General features: G+C 43.5%; 1 protein-coding gene across 4 annotated transcripts in view; it reads left to right on the top strand.

The window, feature by feature from the left end:
• Positions 1–1,271: 1,271 nt before the first annotated feature.
• The window catches only part of LOC125451740 (zinc finger protein ZFAT-like), a 109,616-nt gene continuing 90,507 nt past the window's right edge, over positions 1,272–20,380 (top strand). Inside the window, exons 1-4 of one of the 4 annotated variants that reach the window (XM_059646180.1) lie at positions 1,272–2,085; positions 7,234–7,289; positions 12,317–12,487; positions 18,228–18,497. In XM_059646180.1, coding sequence (XP_059502163.1) covers positions 7,277–7,289; positions 12,317–12,487; positions 18,228–18,497 — 454 coding nt within the window. In that variant the 5' untranslated portion in view covers positions 1,272–2,085; positions 7,234–7,276. Of the gene's footprint in view, positions 2,086–6,217; positions 6,814–7,233; positions 7,290–12,316; positions 12,488–18,227; positions 18,498–20,380 lie in introns of those variants that run through there. The other 3 variants (XM_059646181.1, XM_059646179.1, XM_059646182.1) reach the window with 3 other exon arrangements.

Raw genomic sequence — 20,380 nt, 5'->3', positions numbered from 1 at the left:
CCCCTATTCCCAATTCCTCCGCCTCCGCTCCCACGATGAGGCATTCCACTCCCGGACATCCCAGATGTCCAAGTTCTTCAAGGACCGCAACTTTCCGCCCACAGTGGTCAAGAACGCCATTGACCGCATCTCCCGCATTTCCCGCAACACATCCCTCACACACCGCCCCCGCCACAACCGCCCAAAGAGGATCCCCCTCGTTCTCACACACCACCCCACCAACCTCCAGATACAACGCAAGATCCTCCAACACTTCCGCCATCTACAATCCAACCCCACCACCCAAGACATTTTTCCATCCCCTCCCCTGTCTGCTTTCCGGAGAGACCACTCTCTCCATGATTCCCTTGTTTGCTCCACACTGCCCTCCAACCCCACCACACCCGGCACCTTCCCCTGCAACCGCAGGAAATGCTACACTTGCCCCCACATCTCCTCCCTCGCCCCTATCCCAGGGCCCAAGATGACTTTCCACATCAAGCAGAGGTTCACCTGCACATCTGCCAATGTGGTATACTGCATCCACTATACCCGGTGTGGCTTCCTCTGCATTGGGGAAACCAAGCGGAGGCTTGGGGACCACTTTGCAGAACACCTCCGCTCGGTTCGCAATAAACAACTGCACCTCCCAGTCGCAAACCAATTCCACACCCCCTCCCATTCTTTCAATGACAAGTCCATCATGGGCCTCCTGCAGTGCCACAACGATGCCACCCGAAGGTTGCAGGAACAGCAACTCATATTCCGCTTGGGAACCCTGCAGCCCAATGGTATCAATGTGGACTTCACCAGCTTCAAAATCTCCCCTTCCCCCACCGCATCCCTAAACCAGCCCAGTTTGCCCCCTCCCCCCACTGCACCACACAACCAGCCCAGCTCTTCCCCTCCACCCACTGCATCCCAAAACCTGTCCAACCTGTCTCTGCCTCCCTAACCTGTTCTTCCTCTCACCCATCCCTTCCTCCCACCCCAAGCCGCACCTCCATCTCCTACCTACTAACCTCATCCCACCTCCTTGACCTGTGCGTCTTCCCTGGACTAACCTATCCCCTCCCTACCTCCCCACCTATACTCTCCTCTTTACCTACCTTCTTTACTCTTCATCTTCGGTCCGCCTCCCCCTCTCTCCCTATTTATTCCAGTTCCCTCCCCCCATCCCCCTCTCTGATGAAGGGTCTAGGCCCGAAACGTCAGCTTCTGTGCTCCTGAGATGCTGCTTGGCCTGCTGTGTTCATCCAGCTTCACATTTTATTTTCTTGGATTCTTCAGCATCTGCAGTTCCCATTATCACTACTACCCCCAACACAATGGTTCTCTTTCTTATCATATTAAGCAGCCTCGTGTGTGGTAATTTGTAAAACATCATTCTGAGCAAATATGCGTCAGTCTTCAGCCAACAGGGAGAATCAAACCAAACAAACAAAAACCCGAATTAACTCCAGCACTTTGAAATCTGAAAGTATGATTACATTCACCGAAAACACGATGGGCTGAATGGCCTCCTCCTGAACCCTAACAATTTTGAGGTTCTTAAAAGCAGAAAGCAAAACAAAAAAAAACTATCAGCTGTTTGTTTTATTTTTACACTAGGTATCAAAATCGGGCCGGAACCGAGGTATGAGTAACGATGGGCGTTTTTCTGTGTAACTAAATCCAAAAATAAACGGGGGCGGGAGGCACATACACTTCAAGCCACTTTAAAAATATAGAAACACTATCATTTTTTAATCTCACAACTTGTTTGACAACCCAAACGATGACTCCCACCAGAGCACCACACCCACGGGATTGCGGGTCGAAAAATTCAAACCGCTCCTCCAGTTCGAGCGCTGGGTGGAGGACCGTTCTCTGGGAGGCGCTCAGGCTGGAGACTCTTGCCGCCGAAACCGCCTCGTCGGGCGCCGGGATGCACGCCGGGTAAGGGGAACCGCCATGTTGCTTCCGCAGATTCGTCAGAAAGTGAAAATATATTAATATTTCTGAAAAAAAATACCGCAATGGCAGCCCCGAGGATAACGGCTAAATATCAGTCGAATTTATAAACGCTCGCATTTGTATGGAAGCCCATGGATCAGCGAACTCCAGGTAAGAATTGGCGACCGGGTTATTTTCCCGTTTTTTTCTCTGTTTTTCTGAAAGGTAAAAGTAGCGCGAGCTGCCAGATCCGAGCAAAACAAACTCTAACGGCGACATTTTATTTTTAAAAAAAGTTGTTCCGACTTGCGCAAACAGAACGGCGGATAACGAATGTAAAAAAAAGCGAGAAGTTTTTGGAGAATTTTTTTTTAAAAGTGTGGTCGTTACACCCGCGTCAACGGTCGGCCTTGGTTGGCGCTGATTGGCTGCGAGATTCCTCAGCTCCGCCCCCGGGCGATTGTTCCTGAGACGTCCGTCTGCAGCAGCGGGAGGGAGGGGCGTCCCCGAGAGTATCGGCCGTGTTCCCCCCCTACCCCCGAGAGTATCGGCCGTGTTCCCCCCCTACCCCCGAGAGTATCGGCCGTGTCCCCCCCCTACCCCCGAGAGTATCGGCCGTGTCCCCCCCCTACCCCCGAGAGTATCGGCCGTGTCCCCCCCCTACCCCCGAGAGTATCGGCCGTGTCCCCGAGAGTATCGGCCGTGTTCCCCCCCCTACCCCCGAGAGTATCGGCCGTGTCCCCCCCCCGAGAGTATCGGCCGTGTTCCCCCCCCCCCCCCGAGAGTATCGGCCGTGTCTGTCTGCAGCGGGCGGGAGGGAGGGGCGTCCCCGAGAGTATCGGCCGTGTCTGTCTGTGTGGGGGAGGGGCGTCCCCGAGAGTATCGGCCGTGCCCACGAGAGTATCGGCCGTGCCCCCCCCCCGAGAGTATCGGCCGTGCCCCCCCCCCCCGAGAGTATCGGCCGTGCCCCCCCCCCCGAGAGTATGGGCCGTGTCTGTCTGCGGGGGGAGGGAGGGGTGTCTCCAAGAGTATCAGCTGTGTCTGTCTGCAGCAGCGGGAGGGGCGTCCCCGAGAGTATCGGCTGTGTCTTTCTGCAGGGGGAGGGAGGCGTGTCCCTGAGAGTATCGGCCATGTTGGTCTGCAGGGGGAGAGAGGGGTGTCCCCGAGAGTATCGGCCGTGTCTGTTTGCAGCAGCGGGAGGGGCGTCACCGAGAGTGTCGGCTGTGTCCGTCTGCCGGGCGGTGGAAGGGAGGGGTATCCCCAAGAGTATCGGCCGTGTTCGTTGGGGGGGTGGAGGAGTGTCCCCAAGAGTATCACAAATCAATTTGTCATCCATATCAGGAAATACTCCTGAGAGTATCCAGAATGTGCATCTGCAGCAGGAGATACTTCTGTCCATTTTAGCAATGTGTCCATCTGCAGCAGATAGTACTGTGTATCTGCTTTTGGCAATAAATTCACTTTCTTGTGTTGTCTGTTTATTGATTTACAAGTGAATGGAGTATTTCTAAGGACAGGCTAGAATGTGGAACCAGGCACTGAATGAAATCTGCCAGGATTATATGGAAGACTGAGCTTGTCAATCAAAAATTGTCTTTGTTTATGTTCTAGCCTCCTTTCTTATGAAGATAATTTCAAATATTAAAGACCCTTTGAGAAAAGGAATTGCACTTCATCTCTGTCTTAAATGTTAGACTCCTTTGTTCTGTGCCTCCTAGTTCTAATTTCCCACGTGGGGAAGCATCTGTTCAGATCTCCTATGAAGCCTCGAACGGCTTGTTTGAATGTTTGAATCGAGTTACTCATTCTTCTAAACTCCAATGAGTATTGACTAACCTGGTTAACTTTAAACAACAATTTTCTCTTCGTAGGACATTAGGAACAATTATTCAAAAACATAATGGCCAATTGATTGTAGTGTAAGCTCCTCATTACTGTTTCTCTTGTGCTTGACTGTTTAGTGAAGATGTAATCAACACCTTGAATAAATAATGACGTCTCTATTACTTACTCCATTACAATCCCACAGTCTAATGACTCCAAGAGTAAAAAGTTCTTGTCATCCACATCTTAAATGGGAAGCCTTTCCTTTAAATGTGTCTTCCAATTCTGTTTGCACCATGTCAAAAACACTCAAGATCTTTTAAGTTTCAATAAAATCACCTCTCTCGTTCTGTGAAACTTTAATAGATTTGTCTATTTTTAATGGACAGTTCCAACCTGTCAAACCCCTAGTCATTGAATAATGTATGTGAGATTTTTTTTGGTGGGATGGGAGAAAGAGAGGGTGTGTGGGGCTTGGAGGAGAGGGTGCATGCATTGAGGAGGTGCTGTGCGAGAGGATGTACAGGGGTGGAAGGAGAGAGTGTGCATGAGGGGGTGCTGAGGGAGAGGTTGTATGGGGTTTGGGGGAGAGGATGTATGGGGGGGTTGGGGATGAGGGTGTGTGGGGGAGCGGGTGCGTTTGTGTGGGCTTTGGGGCGAGGGTGCGTGTGTTTGGGGGCCGGGGATGAGGGTGCGTGCGTGTGGGGTTTGGGGATGAGGGTGTGTGCGTGTGGGGTTGGGGGACGAGGGTGCGTGCGTGTGGGGTTTGGGGATGAGGGTGCATGCATTGGGGGTTTGGGGATGAGGGTGTGTGCATGTGTCGCGGGATGTGTGTTGGGACAGAGAGGGTTATGTGTGTGGGGGGGTGAGTGGACAGGGAGCAAGTGTGTTGGGGGTGTGCAGAGAGGGAGTGAGTATTTATGGCGGGAGCGGGTGTGTGTGAGGGGGTTGTGGGGGAGAGGTGGACTTAGTGTGTGTGCGTGCACGCTTCTGAGACAGCTTGTGTATTAAAGAGGAGTCTGACTGCAAAACCCAGACAGATTCTAAACTTGGCCTCATACCTAACATGCATTGTCTGACCTAAAATGTCACCTCTTCCTTACACTGGCAAAACCTTTAGTTCGGTCAGGACTGTGACTTGAAAGGAATTTGGGGATTCACATATACATTTTAATTAATTAAAACCTTCTTAACTGATTAAAGATTTAACAGCAGCATTTTAATACATCCTCGTCTGTGGTGTGACACTTTGATCTTTTACTTATAAATTCTGTGTCTGGTGCCACCTGAAGCAGGAGTGAGGCTCCAAAAGCTTGTGATTTTGATTTAACCTGTTGGACTATAACCTGGTGTCGTGCGATTTATGACCTTGTCCACTGCAGTCAAAATACAGATACCTGCACCTATCATTGTCCATCTGGTGACAGTACATATATGGTACTTTCAGGTTAAAAGTCCCAGGATGTGACCCAGCAGTATCTGCAAAATCTTTTCAAGTCAGAATGGTGTGTGGCTTGGAGGGGAGCTGTCATTTTTGCGGGACTACTTGCATGCCAACTAGTGGAAGAGAGAAAGCTAAATGATTTCGCAACCAGTGGATCACATCTGAACCCTTCAATCCTGTCACATACAGTCACAACTACTGATGGACATTTAATCAACTAAGAAGAGTGGGAACTTTTTGACTAGCTCCGTGCTCTGTGATGTGTGAGCCCAGCACATAGAAAAGGCTGAAGTATTTGCATCTGTTACACTTACCTTCAGTCAGAAGTGTCAGGCAAATAATGCATTGCACCCCTTCCTGACATCTACAGCATCACAGATGCCTATCTTCAACCAATTTGACTGAAGAACTGGTTAATGCAAAGCCTTAATAACATTCTGGATATAGTTCTCAACAATTGTGCTTTAGAACTAGCTGCACCCCAAACTAAGCCTTTTTAGTCTGTCCCCCCACTGGCATCTGGCTGGCACTGCTGGGGACACAATGGCCAAGTGATATTATTGCTGAACTGTTAATCCAGAGACCCAGATAACGTTCTGGGGACCCAGGTTCAAATCCAGCCATGGCAGATGGTGGAATTTGAATTCAATTTTTAAAAAAATCTGGAATTTAGAATCTAATGATGACCATGAAACTATTGTTGATTGTTGGAAAAACCCATCTGGTTCACTAATGTCCTTTAGGGAAAGAAACTGCCATCTTACCTCATCTGGTCTACATGTGACTGTAGACCCACAGCAATGTAATTGACTCTAAACTGCTCTCTGGGCAATTGGGGATGGGTAATAAATGCTGCCTGGTCAGCGATGCCCTCATCCTGTGAATGAATAAAGAAAAAAATGTAGGAATAATAGAAAAAAATCCAGGTATGCTTTCGGCACAGAAAGTTGGATGATTTCAATCCTGCCAAACAACACTGTCTCATTCTACTTTTGATCATCATTAATGTGATGGAAGGGGTCGACAACAGCACTATCAAAAGGATATAGGGGTATAGTGGCAATGTGTCCAGACTAATAATCCAGTACCAGAAACTACCATTCTGGAGACGTGTTCCAATCCTGCCTCGTCACATGGGAAAATTTGAATTCAAGAGAAGTCTGAAATAAAAAGCTAGTCCAATGTGATAGCATAACCATTGTTGACTGCTTCCATGTCATTCACTAATGTTCTCTAGGGCATTGCTTCATCTGGCCGGCCTATATGTGGCTCCAGACTCTCAGTAATATTTTTGACACTTGACTGCCCTTTAGGAAATTAGGAATGGACAATAAATGTTAGGGTAGCCTGTGACACCCTCATCCCATGAACAAATAAATAAATCTAGCACTTGCAAAAGAAGACCTGCTGAATGACTCTGATTTAGATTTCCACCAGTATCACTCAGCTTCTAGCCTCATGACTGCCTTGGTTAAGATTTCAAGAAGAGAACTAAGCTCCAGAGACAAGAAAAGGTGGAAATGATGGCGAGTTGTTTCTCAGAGGCCTGTGACCAGCGGTGTGCCGCAAGGATTGGTACTAGTCCACTGCTTTTCATCATTAAATAAATGACTTGGATGTGAACATTGGAGGTATGATTAGTAAGTTGGCAGTTGGCACCAAAATTGGAGGTGTAGTAGACAGCAAAGAAGGTTACCTCAGAGTACAATGAGACCTTGGTCAGATGGGCCAATGGGGCAAGGAGTGGCGGACGGAATTTAATTTAGATAAATGTGAGATGGTGCATTTTGGAAAGGCAATTTACAACAGGACTTGTACACCTAATGGTAAGGTCTTCGGAGTGTTGCTGAACAAAGAGACCTTAGAGTGCAGGTTCATAGTCCCTTGAAAGTGGAGTCACAGACAGATAGGATAGTGAAGATGGTGTTCGGTATGTTTGCCTTTATTGTCCAGTGCTTTGAGTAATGGAGTTGGGAGGTCACATTGCAGTTGTACAAGACATTGATTAAGCCATTTTTGGAATACTGTGTGTAATTCTGATTTCCCTGCAGGAAGGATGCTATGAAACTTGAAAGGATTCAGAAGTGATTTACAATGATGTTGCCAGGTATGGAGGGTTTGATCTATTGGGAGAGGCTGAATAGACCAGGGCTGTTTTCCCTGAAGTGTCAGAGGCTGAGGGGTAACCTTATAGCGGCTCATAAAATCATAAGGGTCATGGATAGGGTGATTAGCGAAGGTCTTTTTTCCCCAGGGTGGGGGAGTCCAAACTCAAGGATGTAAGGTCAGAGGGGAAGTATTTAAAAGGGACCTAAGGGTCAATGTTTTGACTCAGAAAGTGGTGTGTATATGGAATGAGCTGCCAGAGGAATTGGTGGGAGGCTGGTAAAATTTATAACATTTAAGATGTCTGGATGGGTATATGAATAGAAAGGGTTTTGAGGGATATGGGCCAAATACTGGCAAATGGGACTAGATTAATTTAGGATATTTGGTTGGCGTGGATGAGTTGGACCAAATGATCCGTTTCCTTTCTGTGCAGCTCTATGACTCTAGTGTCAGAAGTCTATAAACAATGTTTTAGGAATCTAAGAAGGGAACCTGGTCAACCATACATACTGTTTGAAAGGATCAAACAAATTAACACTGATAGGTGGATATTAGCATCGAAAATAGATCAAACATATGACACTCTTAGAGATGGTTATTTTGATGGAGTTCAACAATTCACTTCCTGAAGTAGTGAGAAATCATTGAAGAGCAGAGAGTTAAAACTGCAAGATTAGCTGCAAAAATAACAGGTTCTTATCAGTTAGTTCAGAATCAAAGTTTGGCTTCTGACATCGGTTTAAAACAATGAAGAATAGAAATCGGGGAAAAGAAATTCTTAAGTGTAAGGGAAAAAGAGAGCTCTTTGAAGATAGTAAAAACAGTTTACCACATGTTAAAAAGGCAAGCCATGTAGGGGGTAGAGAATTAAAATGTCTCAGATGTTTCCATTCCAATAAAGTAGGATACATGAAGATGCAGTGTTGGTGGTTTAAAAAAGACACTGGGATAAAGGATGTGGGAAAACAGGAGGAGCAAATGGATTTTGTTACAGTGATGAAGGAAAGCACAGGAGAAGCTAAAAAGTTTCAAAAGAAATATCAGCTAAATGAGATGTTACAGGAAATATATCCTGAGATTTTTCTGACTGTGTGGTAACAAGGTCACAAAGTGACAGATTGAAACAGGAGAAGAAATCAAAGCATTAAGATAAAAAAAAAGTTTCTGATAGTTGAACTATGTTTGATTCAATAGTTGAGAAAAAAAAGGAAGAAAAATTGAATATTTTCACTCCAGAGAAGTTTGCTGAATTACAACAAAGTGATGAAAAAAAGGTTGTATCAAAAACCCCACAGAAGAAGATTCTGAGTGCTTCCCATAATGTTACTGTCGTAAAATGAATTCTTGGTAACGAAATAGAGACCATCATTTATTCAAGTTGATGAAAAATGGGCAGAAGTTCATCAAGTAGTATTACTGGTGGGATATAGAAAGGAAGTGTTGCAGGCAGTACATACATTACTAGTAGGGGGTCATTTGGGAGTAAGGAAATCTCCAGCAAAGTACAAAAACATTTTTATTGGCCTGGACTGCATAGAGATGTGGTTGAATTTTGGCGGACATGTCACATGTGTCAGGTAATAGGAAAGACTCAGGTGGTGATAAACCAGGACCCTTAATATCCATGATAATAAAATGTGAGGCTGGATGAACACAGCAGGCCAAGCAGCATCTCAGGAGCACAAAAGCTGACGTTTCGGGCCAAGACCCTTCATCAGAGAGGGGGATGGGGGGAGGGAACTGGAATAAATAGGGAGAGAGGGGGAGGCGGACCAAAGATGGAGAGTAAAGAAGATAGGTGGAGAGAGTGTAGGTGGGGAGGTAGGGAGGGGATAGGTCAGTCCAGGGAAGACGGACAGGTCAAGGAGGTGGGATGAGGTTAGTAGGTAGCGGGGGGTGCGGCTTGGGGTGGGAGGAAGGGATGGGTGAGAGGAAGAACCGGTTAGGGAGGCAGAGACAGGTTGGACTGGTTTTGGGATGCAGTGGGTGGGGGGGAAGAGCTGGGCTGGTTGTGTGGTGCAGTGGGGGGAGGGGACGAGCTGGGCTGGTGGAGGGATGCAGTAGGGGAAGGGGAGATTTTGAAACTGGTGAAGTCCACATTGATACCATATGGCTGCAGGGTTCCCAGGCGGAATATGAGTTGCTGTTCCTGCAACCTTCGGGTTTCAAAATCTCCCCTTCCCCTACTGCATCCCTCCACCAGCCCAGCTCGTCCCCTCCCCCCACTGCACCACACAACCAGCCCAGCTCTTCCCCCCCACCCACTGCATCCCAAAACCAGTCCAACCTGTCTCTGCCTCCCTAACCGGTTCTTCCTCTCACCCATCCCTTCCTCCCACCCCAAGCCGCACCCCCCGCTACCTACTAGCCTCATCCCACCTCCTTGACCTGTCCATCTTCCCTGGACTGACCTATCCCCTCCCTACCTCCCCACCTACACTCTCTCCACCTATCTTCTTTACTCTCCATCTTCGGTCCGCCTCCCCCTCTCTCCCTATTTATTCCAGTTCCCTCCCCCCATCCCCCTCTCTGATGAAGGGTCTAGGCCCGAAACGTCAGCTTTTGTGCTCCTGAGATGCTGCTTGGCCTGCTGTGTTCATCCAGCCTCACATTTTATTATCTTGGAATCTCCAGCATCTGCAGTTCCCATTATCCCTTAATATCCATGCCAGCATTTGAGAGACCTTTTACAAGAATCTTAATTGATTACACAGGACCACTCCCTAAAACAGAAAGTGAGAATCAAGAACAAAAACAGAGGTTGCTGGAACAGCTCAGCAGGTCTGGAAGCACCTGTGAAGAAAAAAGTCAGAGTTACCGTCTTAAGTCCGGGGACCCTTCCTTAGAAGCGAGAATCAATAATTGTTGACCGTAATGGATATGTCAACTAGATTTCCAGAGTCCATTCCAATACCCAGTATCACAGCTAAAAGGATTGTAGAAGAGTGACTCAAATCTTTTACTAGATACAGACTATCCACAGGAATTTAGTTGGATCAAGGACCAAATTTTACGTCAAAATTATTCAAGGAAGTTGGATAGCTTAGAAATAAAACAATTCAAATCCTCTGCATACCATCCAGAATTTCAAAGAGCATTAGAAAGGTCACATCAAATGTTAAAGACCATTTTGAGGGACTGTTGTCAAGACTGTCCAGAGCTTTGGGATAAAGGAATGCTGTTTATACTTTTTGCAAGTCGGGATGCACCTAATGAATCAGCTAAATTCAGTCCATTTGGATTAGTTTTTGGGCATGTTGTGAGAGGACCACTGAAAATAATTGTGGAGAAATTGGTGAGTCAAAATTCAGAGACTATATATTTACACTACATGTCAAATTTTAGGAGGAGATTAAAACAAGTGGGTGAATTAGTGAAAGAGATAGTAGGAACTGCCCATGCTGGAGGATCTGAGATAACACGGTGTGAAGCTGGATGAACACAGCAGGCCAAGCAGCATCAGAGGACCAGAAAAGTTTACGTTTCGGGTCGAGGCCCTTCTTCAGAAAAGAAGGGTCTCTTCTGAAGAAGAGTCTCGACCCGAAACGTCAGCTTTCTTGCTCCTCTGATGCTGCTTGGCCTGCTGTGTTCATCCAGCTTTAGACTGTGTTAGTGATAATGGGAACTGCAGATGCTGGAGAATCCAAGATAACAAAGTGTGAAGCTGGATGAACACAGCAGGCCAAGCAGCATCTCAGGAGCACAAAAGCTGAGCCCGAAACGTCAGCTTTTGTGCTCCTGAGATGCTGCTTGGCCTGCTGTGTTCATCCAGCTTCACACTTTGTTATCTTTACACTGTGTTATCTCAGATTCTCTAGCATCAGCAGTTCCTACTATCTCTGTAACAATTTTAACCCCACTGCAAAATCTCTTCGAAGGATGCCCACCTTAAGAAAGAATGAATTAGCTAGACAGCTGTTAAAAGTAGCTGAGCATATGATGAAACAGGAAGCAGACAAAAGGTCAAAAATTCATAATTTTGCTACTGGAGATAGTGTTAGTATTATTACCGTTAGGTGAACCTTTAAAAGGTAAGGCTTCATGGATCTTATCAAATTAAAAAGAAAATTTATCACTTTGCCGATGATTGACAGCAGACTGATGGAATGGTAACTGTCTGGATTAAACTTTTTTCCTGCGTTATGTGGTCAGGACAAACGGTGAAAAGCAAGTGGTTTAGGGGAGAGCTGAGAAAAGTCTTTTTTACCAGAGGGTGGTAGACATGTGGAATGTGCTGCCTGAGAGGATGGTAGAGCTGAGTTTTCTTGCAACATTTAAGAAGCATTTGCATGAGTACTTAAGCAATAGGCCAAATGCAGGTGAATGGGGTTAGTGTAGTTTGGTGTGTGTTGATCGACATAGACATGTTGGGCTGAAGGGCCTATTTCTATGCTGTATGACTCTATATAGGTTTGCTTTTTGTACTCAAATCATATATTTATAAAGCCTAGGATTCCATATAGCTTATTAGCTGTTTTATTAACCTATCCTTTGAGGTTCAAAAGCCAATGTGCAAATAACCCAGGGCTGTGTTCTTACCTTTAATAATATACCATTTAGCTTGCATTGTGCCTCCTCATTCTTCCAGTCAACAGGTAAACAAGTGATTCCCACCCACCCACTATATGTCTTGTGCCAAATTATAAAACTGAAAAGACTGAAAAAGCTCATCTTAAAATCTCATTGCTCTTATGACTTGAAATTTATGATTTGCTAGTTCAGAATGAGAACATGGAATTATGAAGTCAGATTCTCAGACATTCTGCAATATTTTCATTGTTAATTTCTTTTTCAGCAGTTTCTTTTGGCCTCACAGCCTGTGTGTGTGTGTGTGTGTGTGTGTGTGTGTGTGTGAGAGAGAGAGAATTAGGTAATATTCTACAATTTTTCTTATTCCTAGGTCTTTACAGCCGTTACATTCATGGAAGTATTACACATTAGATTTTCCAAGTAACATTAGTTTCTTAGAGCTGATTGTTTCTTCTGTTACTAATTTTCTTTTCTCTTTTTCAACTACATATTCAGAGCTGGTTTCCATCTTCATGTGCAAACTGTGCAACCTGTTTTCCCCAAGTCAAGATGAGTTACTAACTCATGTCTCTGAGAAACATGCTGAGGAAGGTCTGGCATCAGATGATCTTATTGTTCCATTACGGCCTCTTCCGGCATCTGAAAACACTGAGAGAAGTGAAGAAGGTAGGAACCTGAAATAATCCTGCTTCACCGCTCCCACTCTTGTATCTACTCCTGAATAATAGTTTTTTTTCTTTTTTATGTTAAGACAATGAATTATAATACTGCTAAATCTTATAGCTGGTTTAATTAAACTCCAAACTATATAGGAGTTCATCAGTTGAACTAAAGATATAGAGTCAGAATTTATATTGAAGATCTGCTACCATTATTTTCTGGAATTCTTATAACCAAGCTAAAACTGAGCTCCTAAGGTGCTGCTTGGCCTGCTGTGTTCATCCAGCTCCACACTTTGTTATCTAGGATTCTCCAGCATCTGCAGTTCCCATTATCTCTGATAAAATGAAACACTGTCAGTTTTGACACTGTTCTACAAAAAACCATCTTGTGCATTTGCCCTTTTAACATTTCTAACATTGTACTTTGAATATGTTAGAGGTGTGTGTGTGTGTGTGCGCGCGCGCGTGCACACCCGCGCGCTGATTAGATAACTTTTTCCTATGTCTTATATATAGAATAGAATATAGAACAGTACAGCACACGACAGGCCCTTCAGCCCATAATGTTGTGCTGAATTTTTAACCTAATCCTAAGGTCTATCTAACATCCAACCCTTATACTCTCATCCTTATGCCTATCTAATAGCCGCTTAAATTTCGCTAATGAGGCCGACTCCCTACCCTCTCCGGCAAAGAACCTAAAGTAAAGCTCTGACGTCTCCCCTGTATCTACCTCCACTCACTTTAAAACTATGCCCCCTCGTAATAGCTACCTGCACCCGAGGAAAAAGTCCCTGGCTGTCCACTCTATCTATACCTCTGATCATTTTGTATACCTCTATCAAGTCACCTCTCATCCTTCATCATTCTAAAGAGAAAAGCCCTAGCTCTTCCACAAAGATGAATGGAAAATGACCCTTCTATTTCATATTCTCAGATGTATATATACACAGGTCACTCAGCTCCTAGACATTGTTTAGGGGAGATTATTTTGTTTTATACTGCTCATGTTTTTTCTACCAAAATACATCACTTCACAGTTCTTCACATTGGACTTTATCTGTCAGCTATCTGCCCACACCAGCTGCTTGACATGTTCCACTGTCCTCCTCACAATTGAATCATCCTCGGTGTTGGAGATTGGCTGTTATCCCCCAAGAATATGATCATTAATGTAAATTAGGATGGAATAAACAAGATTCCCACACCCAATCTTCAGGCACTCAGCTATAAACATTCCTCACAACAAAATATATTCATTTCAATTTGATGCACTGTTTACTATCGCTCAGCCAATTTTGTTATCAATATTGCCACTATCCTATTTGGGGCGGCACAGTGGCTCAGTGGTTAACGCCGCAGCCTCACAGCGCCGGGGACCCGGGCCCAACCCCAGCCTCAGGCGACCGTCCGCCTGGAGCCCGCACATTCCCCCCGCGTCTGCATGGGTCCTCTCCAGGCGCTCCGGCCCCCTCCCATAGTCCAAAGACGCGCAGCTAAGTGGATCTTTACGGCTATTACACTCAAGAATGTATTACACATTAGATTTTCTGCTGGTTTATGCCCCTCATGGATCTTTTTTTCAAAGGAATGAAAAATATGTTGTAAGACGTAACTGACGCAAGACTATTTCCATCTCATCTTCTGGGGTATCTATTCTGGCAGCAGGGAGAAGCAAACTTTTTCACTGAATTTAGACTTTTTATAGAGTAGCCAGAATGTCTTGAGTCTGGCAAGCATTTGCAAAGCGGCAACTAACAAGTGAGTGCCTGTATATTTGTTGGCGCTTTTCTGTGCATGAGATGAATAACAATAATGAATTGAACCTGAACCCATGGCTTTGGTATTGCAAGATATGCTTAAGTAAAGGAGGATGGAAGAAAACCGTTCTCCAACAGTGATGCTGATGGCAAAGAAGTAAGTGTTTAATTTTGACTGTGAACTAAATGATCAGTAAAGAAATATATAACACTTTGATGGCTGTTGCAGTTCTTAAACAGCATCTTTAAAATGATCAAACTACCAGGGGAAGCATTCAATTACAGTAATTCATTTCTTTGGAGGGGAAGGAACAGTCACCATACATTATGCTGGCTTCTAAGGAGGCAGCAAAGCCAAGTTCCATCTTTCCTTCACTAAAATGAAGAGTAAGAACAATTGGCTATTGTGAAGTACCGTGCAGTTTAGGAGAGTTAATTAATTTGTTCACAAATTGGGCAAGTGAATATCATTCCATTCCTTGAAGCTTAATAAATTAATAAGCTCTTTTGTGTTGTATATCCAGTATGAAAAAGCTTGTATTTACATGACATAAGCACACCCCAAGACTACTTCAATTTCTTTATAGTCTTATAGATTTCTGAAACATTGTCATTGTTTCAATGTAGCTAATTATTCAAACAGCAAGCCCCATAAATAATGAAAAAGATCAAATCATCTATTTTTGTTGTGAACTGATCTATCCACAGTCATTACTATCATTGGGAGAGAATCCAGAAAATCATTAAAACATTTTGTTTCTGTTGAATACCTACCAAAGTGACAATGACTGATCAGTGCAATCACTATCTCCTTCCCAAACATAATTGTGAGAAGAATATTTATGTTTTTGCCACTCGGAGATGTGATTTGAGAATGTAGCAAATTGATGCAGTTAGTATATTATGAACATTAAGTCTCTGAATGAAAATCTGTGGTCCTTCGTCAGTGACTGGCCCTTAAGTGAAAGTAAGTTCACCAAGCTTAATACATATTAATTGGGAAAATAAAATGCTTTCACAGTGGCTGCAAATAAAAATGAACTCTATGAATTTTTATTGAAACCAAATAAGTTGAAGACCTTTTTTTTCAGCTTCCATGTGCTGCGAAAGGCAACTGTTTTGAGCTTTCAGATCAAAGCAATCCACAATGAAAAGGTTTATCTCAAAATTTGAGAAAATGTGAGGGCATTGATGGATACAAATCAGCTAATTGTGTTTATTTCATAAGGGAAAAATGGCAAATACATTTAATAATGTATTATTATAATGTAAAATTTTTGTAAACTTGCAAAGGTACAATGCCTTATCCATGACCATGCTGGTGTAGTAGCATTCCTACGGTACCTGGGCACAGTGCCTTATCCACAACCTTGCTAGTGTAGCAGCATTACTACATTGTGGCTGCCCTTTCTCTGCAGATTTTTAATTTACCTAATAGAAATTTTGCAAATAGGGAGGATATAGATGGTGGCAGTTGTGAATACAAATTCCTAATAAGGCTGCAGCATCAGACTGATATCATAATCATTGCTAAATATCTCCTAAAATGCCATATTTGGGCCTTAGAAACTTGCTTTACAAATGAGCTAAACGATGTCACAATAGTGTTGACATTGTGAAGAAAAATCAGTTTGTATTGTAAATCACATAAATATGTACTACACCGCAAAATGGTTACACACCTTGGACTATCAAGCTCAGGCACAGCGATGTGTTCCAAGCGACGAAAAGTGCGAAAACGCAGTAAATGTAAACGTCGTCGCAGGGTCGCCAAAAAATGTGGCTGCAAATGATAAGATGGTCGGAAATATAAACAAGAAACAGAAGTGACTGTTATGTAGACATCCACTGGCTTGGAAGACAACCTGCCACATCGCGTAAAGTCTTTTACTGTACCTTATCATTGTACGGCAAAATAAAATTCTCAAGTAGCTTGAGTGTTCAACATAAATTCTAATGTGCAATATATTGAATTTATACCTATTTTCCTCCCATCCACATGATTGAGGAAGACTTGATTTAACTCGGAAGGGGTTCTGGGATGGGTGATATATCCTTGTGGTTTCTCAGTGGTGCTTGAAAGGTTAAGTAATAGTTGCTGTACTCCCTTCAATGTCTTTCTTCCCAGTGAAGACTTAACATGCTCACTATGATGAGGTTAGCTTTCTTTCTTGAATTTTCTAAACAGTGGGACTGTTTCACTGACAACAGAGGCTGCAAGATTGGTGTAGAAGGTGAAGAACACTGCAGGAGGGGTATGGTAGGAGGGCCCTGCTGTGAGAGGAGTTGGAGATCGTGAAGAGGGCTATAAGGAAGATGTGGAAAATTTGTGCAGGGAGAGGGAGCATGGAATGAACAGAACAATTCTAAGCACCATTAACAAACTCTGCTGACTGGGATCCACGTAAACTTTAAATCACTGAGGCAAATGAATGTGGAATCTAGGTGTCTACTATCAAGGCGATTCTCCAAACTATTTTTCTGAGTTTCCAAATACCACATATGTTGACACAAATAGAAAGTATTGCCACTATGTGACTGCATTCTCATAATGCATCAGTGAGAATGAAAAGGTAGCCCTGAAAACCCAAATGAAGGTCAAACTTTCCATCACCCTGGTGCTTAGAAAATGATCTTGCCTTTAGTGACTAAGTTGAAGTAGACATCAAAATTTCTAATCATATGGTAAATGTGATCAAGATCTTGGAGTTTAAAAAAAGTATTTTTTGTAGGTTTAGCTGGTAATGAAGTTTGTATTGGGGATCAGATTTCTTTACAGGTGAAATAGGTTTAAGAATGAAGCTGGAAGGCATTTAATAATCTTGAAAACAGCCTCTATGCTCTTAAAAGGCAGGGATGACTGATTCTCTTATTTGGGTCCTGCAGACTACCAAGGATTTTCTGGGTTTTTATATAAAAGCTCATTATCTCAAGCTGGTTATGATCACATGAATGATACTGATACTGACTAAGCACAATGGTTTGGAAATCTAAAGTGATCACTACATGATAGGTAACAGTGTTTTGTTTTTATTTTCTTCTGGATAACTGGTCCTGCCAGTTCTCTTTTGTTAAATTGAAAAATCTAGGAAGTCCATTGATTGTATGTTTGGAGTAAATTTTTAGATATATCAAGTTTATTTTCCACAAAGGGGTGTTGATTCAAGGAGTCTTTCCTATTTGGAATAGGTTAGGTAGGAACTTCTGAAAACTTGAGGATGTTTGTTGAAGTTGCAAAGGTTGCCTGACCATTTGTCAACCATCTTAGCTATATTATGAGTATCCATTTTTGAAAAAAATAGGAAAAACAGTTCCGGAAGCTTCCATAGCAACACAGCCTATTTTGAAGTTATTAATATAACATGCCTTTACTAAACAGTGAGTGTGTCTTAAACTTCTGCACGTCATCTTGACAACATGGACCATAGCCTGCTTGACGCCTTGTGCCAAGTTGTCAGCTGAGTAAAATATGCATTTCTGAGGTCGCAAATTGAGGCTGACTCATAAAATGAGTAAAACGTTTTCTGTCAGATAAAGAAAATTGATTTCAATTTCGAATAAAGGCCTAAACTCTCCCTCCCAAAAGTTGGCATTGCCATATACCCCATGATCTCTAATATATTATTTAAAGACAAAAAGGATCAATGCACAAGACTCTTGATAAACAATGATATTGAACCTAAACTTACAAAAAAAGCAAACAGAGACAATCCTGAGGAATGGAAGTTAGATGAAAAATCTTAAGCACCATAGCCAAATTGTTCATGTCTGCATTGGCTACCGTACTTCCAATTTTTATCTTAAATTAGAATAGGGATTTATAAGAATTATAAGAATCTTAAATTAGAATAGGGATTTATAAGAATAATTGTGTGTCTCCCTGATGTTGCACCTTTGTTCACTTTAATTTGAAATATCAGCTGCAATCTCAGTAAATATTGACAATTCTGACTGCCTGTCTTGTAAATTCTTTTTTAACTTAAGTGCCAGTAGCTGTGAAGAGGAAAAGGGGAAGACCCAAAGGTTCAAAGAAAAAATTCTACACTGAAGCAGAGGAATTAGGAGAAGCTGGCAATTGCAGCCTGAGCGCAGAGAATAAACTTGACCAAGAAGAGGAGGAATTGGAGGAGTCAGATAGCTTGGACTGTAGAAAGTGCAGTCGAAAATTCTCTAACAGGAGACAGCTGCAGAAACATCGCTGCTTTGTTGTTCTGAAGGATGATGGAGAAGAAGAAGAAGAAGAAGCAGAAGATGGTAATACATATTTATCAGCAAACATTACACTGGGTTCAATTTTGCACTTTTAAAGATTGCAATATAGCTTTTTTGTTGAATATGATTTGATTTTGAATATTTTGTTTACGCATCGGATGTGGAAGTTGATACCAATTGGAGAGTGGTGCAGAATGACATTAATGAAACAGATCCAGTGATGTGGTTCATTGAGGGCTGCTTCCTTGATTTTTATCTGCTTGATTCAGAGTGGTGCCTCTCGAATCATACAATATTTTATCTCTCTAGAACAGAGAGATGTGTCTTTGATCCTATGTATTCGATTTTTACTTTACCACCATTCTTTGGTATGCCTGAGACAATGGGCTAATATGTTTGGCTTTATAGTGCCATTTATTGGGTGTAAAATGCGTGCCACAAGGCCCAGTTTTAGAGACTAGCTTTATGCAGCCTAAAGAAATTTCCAGCCAAGTCCAACTTGATATAAGATCAGGCCTTTGCTGTCACCTAAAAAAGTAGGTGTTAAATTTAAAATATATAAACCAGGGTCCATCTTATTTGGTTACAATGAGCAGGGCAGTCAGTCGTTGTGCTCCTCTCTATATACCTAATCCTAGTTTTGAGATTTACCTTTGAATTGCTACCGGCATGGCAATGACCTCGCATTTATGCTGTTTAAATGGGGGAGCTGCCTTTGGAGTGATCACTGACTGCAGTGGCTAGTGGATAGACTGCAGTGGATAGACTAATGCTTTCCTGGCCACAGTAATAATTTTACAACAATGAAAAACATGAATGATTTTCTTTTAGAGATAGCAAGAACTGCAGATGATGGAGAAGGGGACAATATAGTATGGAGCTGGAGGAACAGGGCAGGCTAGGCAGCATCAGAGGAGCAGGAAAGCTGACGTTTCGGGTTGGGACCCTTCAGAAATAGGGAGGGGAAAGGGAGCTGGGAAATAAATAGAGAGAGGAGGAGTGGGGCTGGGGAATATAGGTGGGATTGGTCAGTGGCATGGGTGGGGCGGATAGGTCGGAGAGAAGAGGACGGGTTGTGTCAGGTCAAAGAGGCGGGGATGAGAGGGAGAGTTGGACATGGGATGAGGCCCAGGGTGGGGAGATGTAAAAACTGGTGAATTCCATGTTTAAGCCATTGGGCCATAGGCTCCCGAGGCAGAATATGGGGTGTTGCTCCTCCAGTATGTGGGTGGTGTCATTGTGGTACTGGAGGAGACCCAGGATTGACAGAAATTGCTGGAAAAAGCTCAGCAGTTCTGGCAGCAAGTGTAGATAAATCAGAGTTTTGGGTCAAGTGACACTTTCTCAAAATGGGTCACTCAACCCACAATGTTGAGAAAGGTTGAAAAGAGGTTGGGTGGGGGTTCAAAACAATAACAGGTTTGGATAGATTAGACAAATTGAAACTGTTCTCATTAATAGATGGGACAACAAATAAATGATACAAAATTAAGATGAATAATAATAAAATTAAAACAACATTAGGATAGCAGGAAAGCAGATGCTGGAGAATCTGAAATAACAGGGTGCAGAGCTGGATGAACACAGCAGACCAAGTGGCATCAGAAAAGCAGGAAAGCTGATGTTTCAGGCCTAGACCCTTCTTCAGAACGTCAGCCTTCCTGCTCCTTTGATGCCGCTTGGCCTGCTGTGTTCATCCCTCTCTACACCTTGTTATCTCAGAATTTCTAACATCTGCAGTTCCCTCTATCTCTGTAGTGACAGAATTTTTTTTTCTATTCATTTGTGGCATATGGGCTTCACTGGCTGGTCGTCATTTCTTGCCCATCTCTAGTTGCCCTTGAGAAGGTTGTGGTGGGCTGCCTTCTTGAACCACTGCAGCCTTCCTGCTGTGGGTTGACCCACAATGCAATTAGGGAGGGAAT

Source organism: Stegostoma tigrinum, chromosome 5 (genome assembly GCF_030684315.1).
Source record: "Stegostoma tigrinum isolate sSteTig4 chromosome 5, sSteTig4.hap1, whole genome shotgun sequence".
NCBI classification, from domain to species: Eukaryota; Metazoa; Chordata; class Chondrichthyes; order Orectolobiformes; family Stegostomatidae; genus Stegostoma; species Stegostoma tigrinum.
This window is presented reverse-complemented; position numbering and strand designations above follow the sequence as displayed.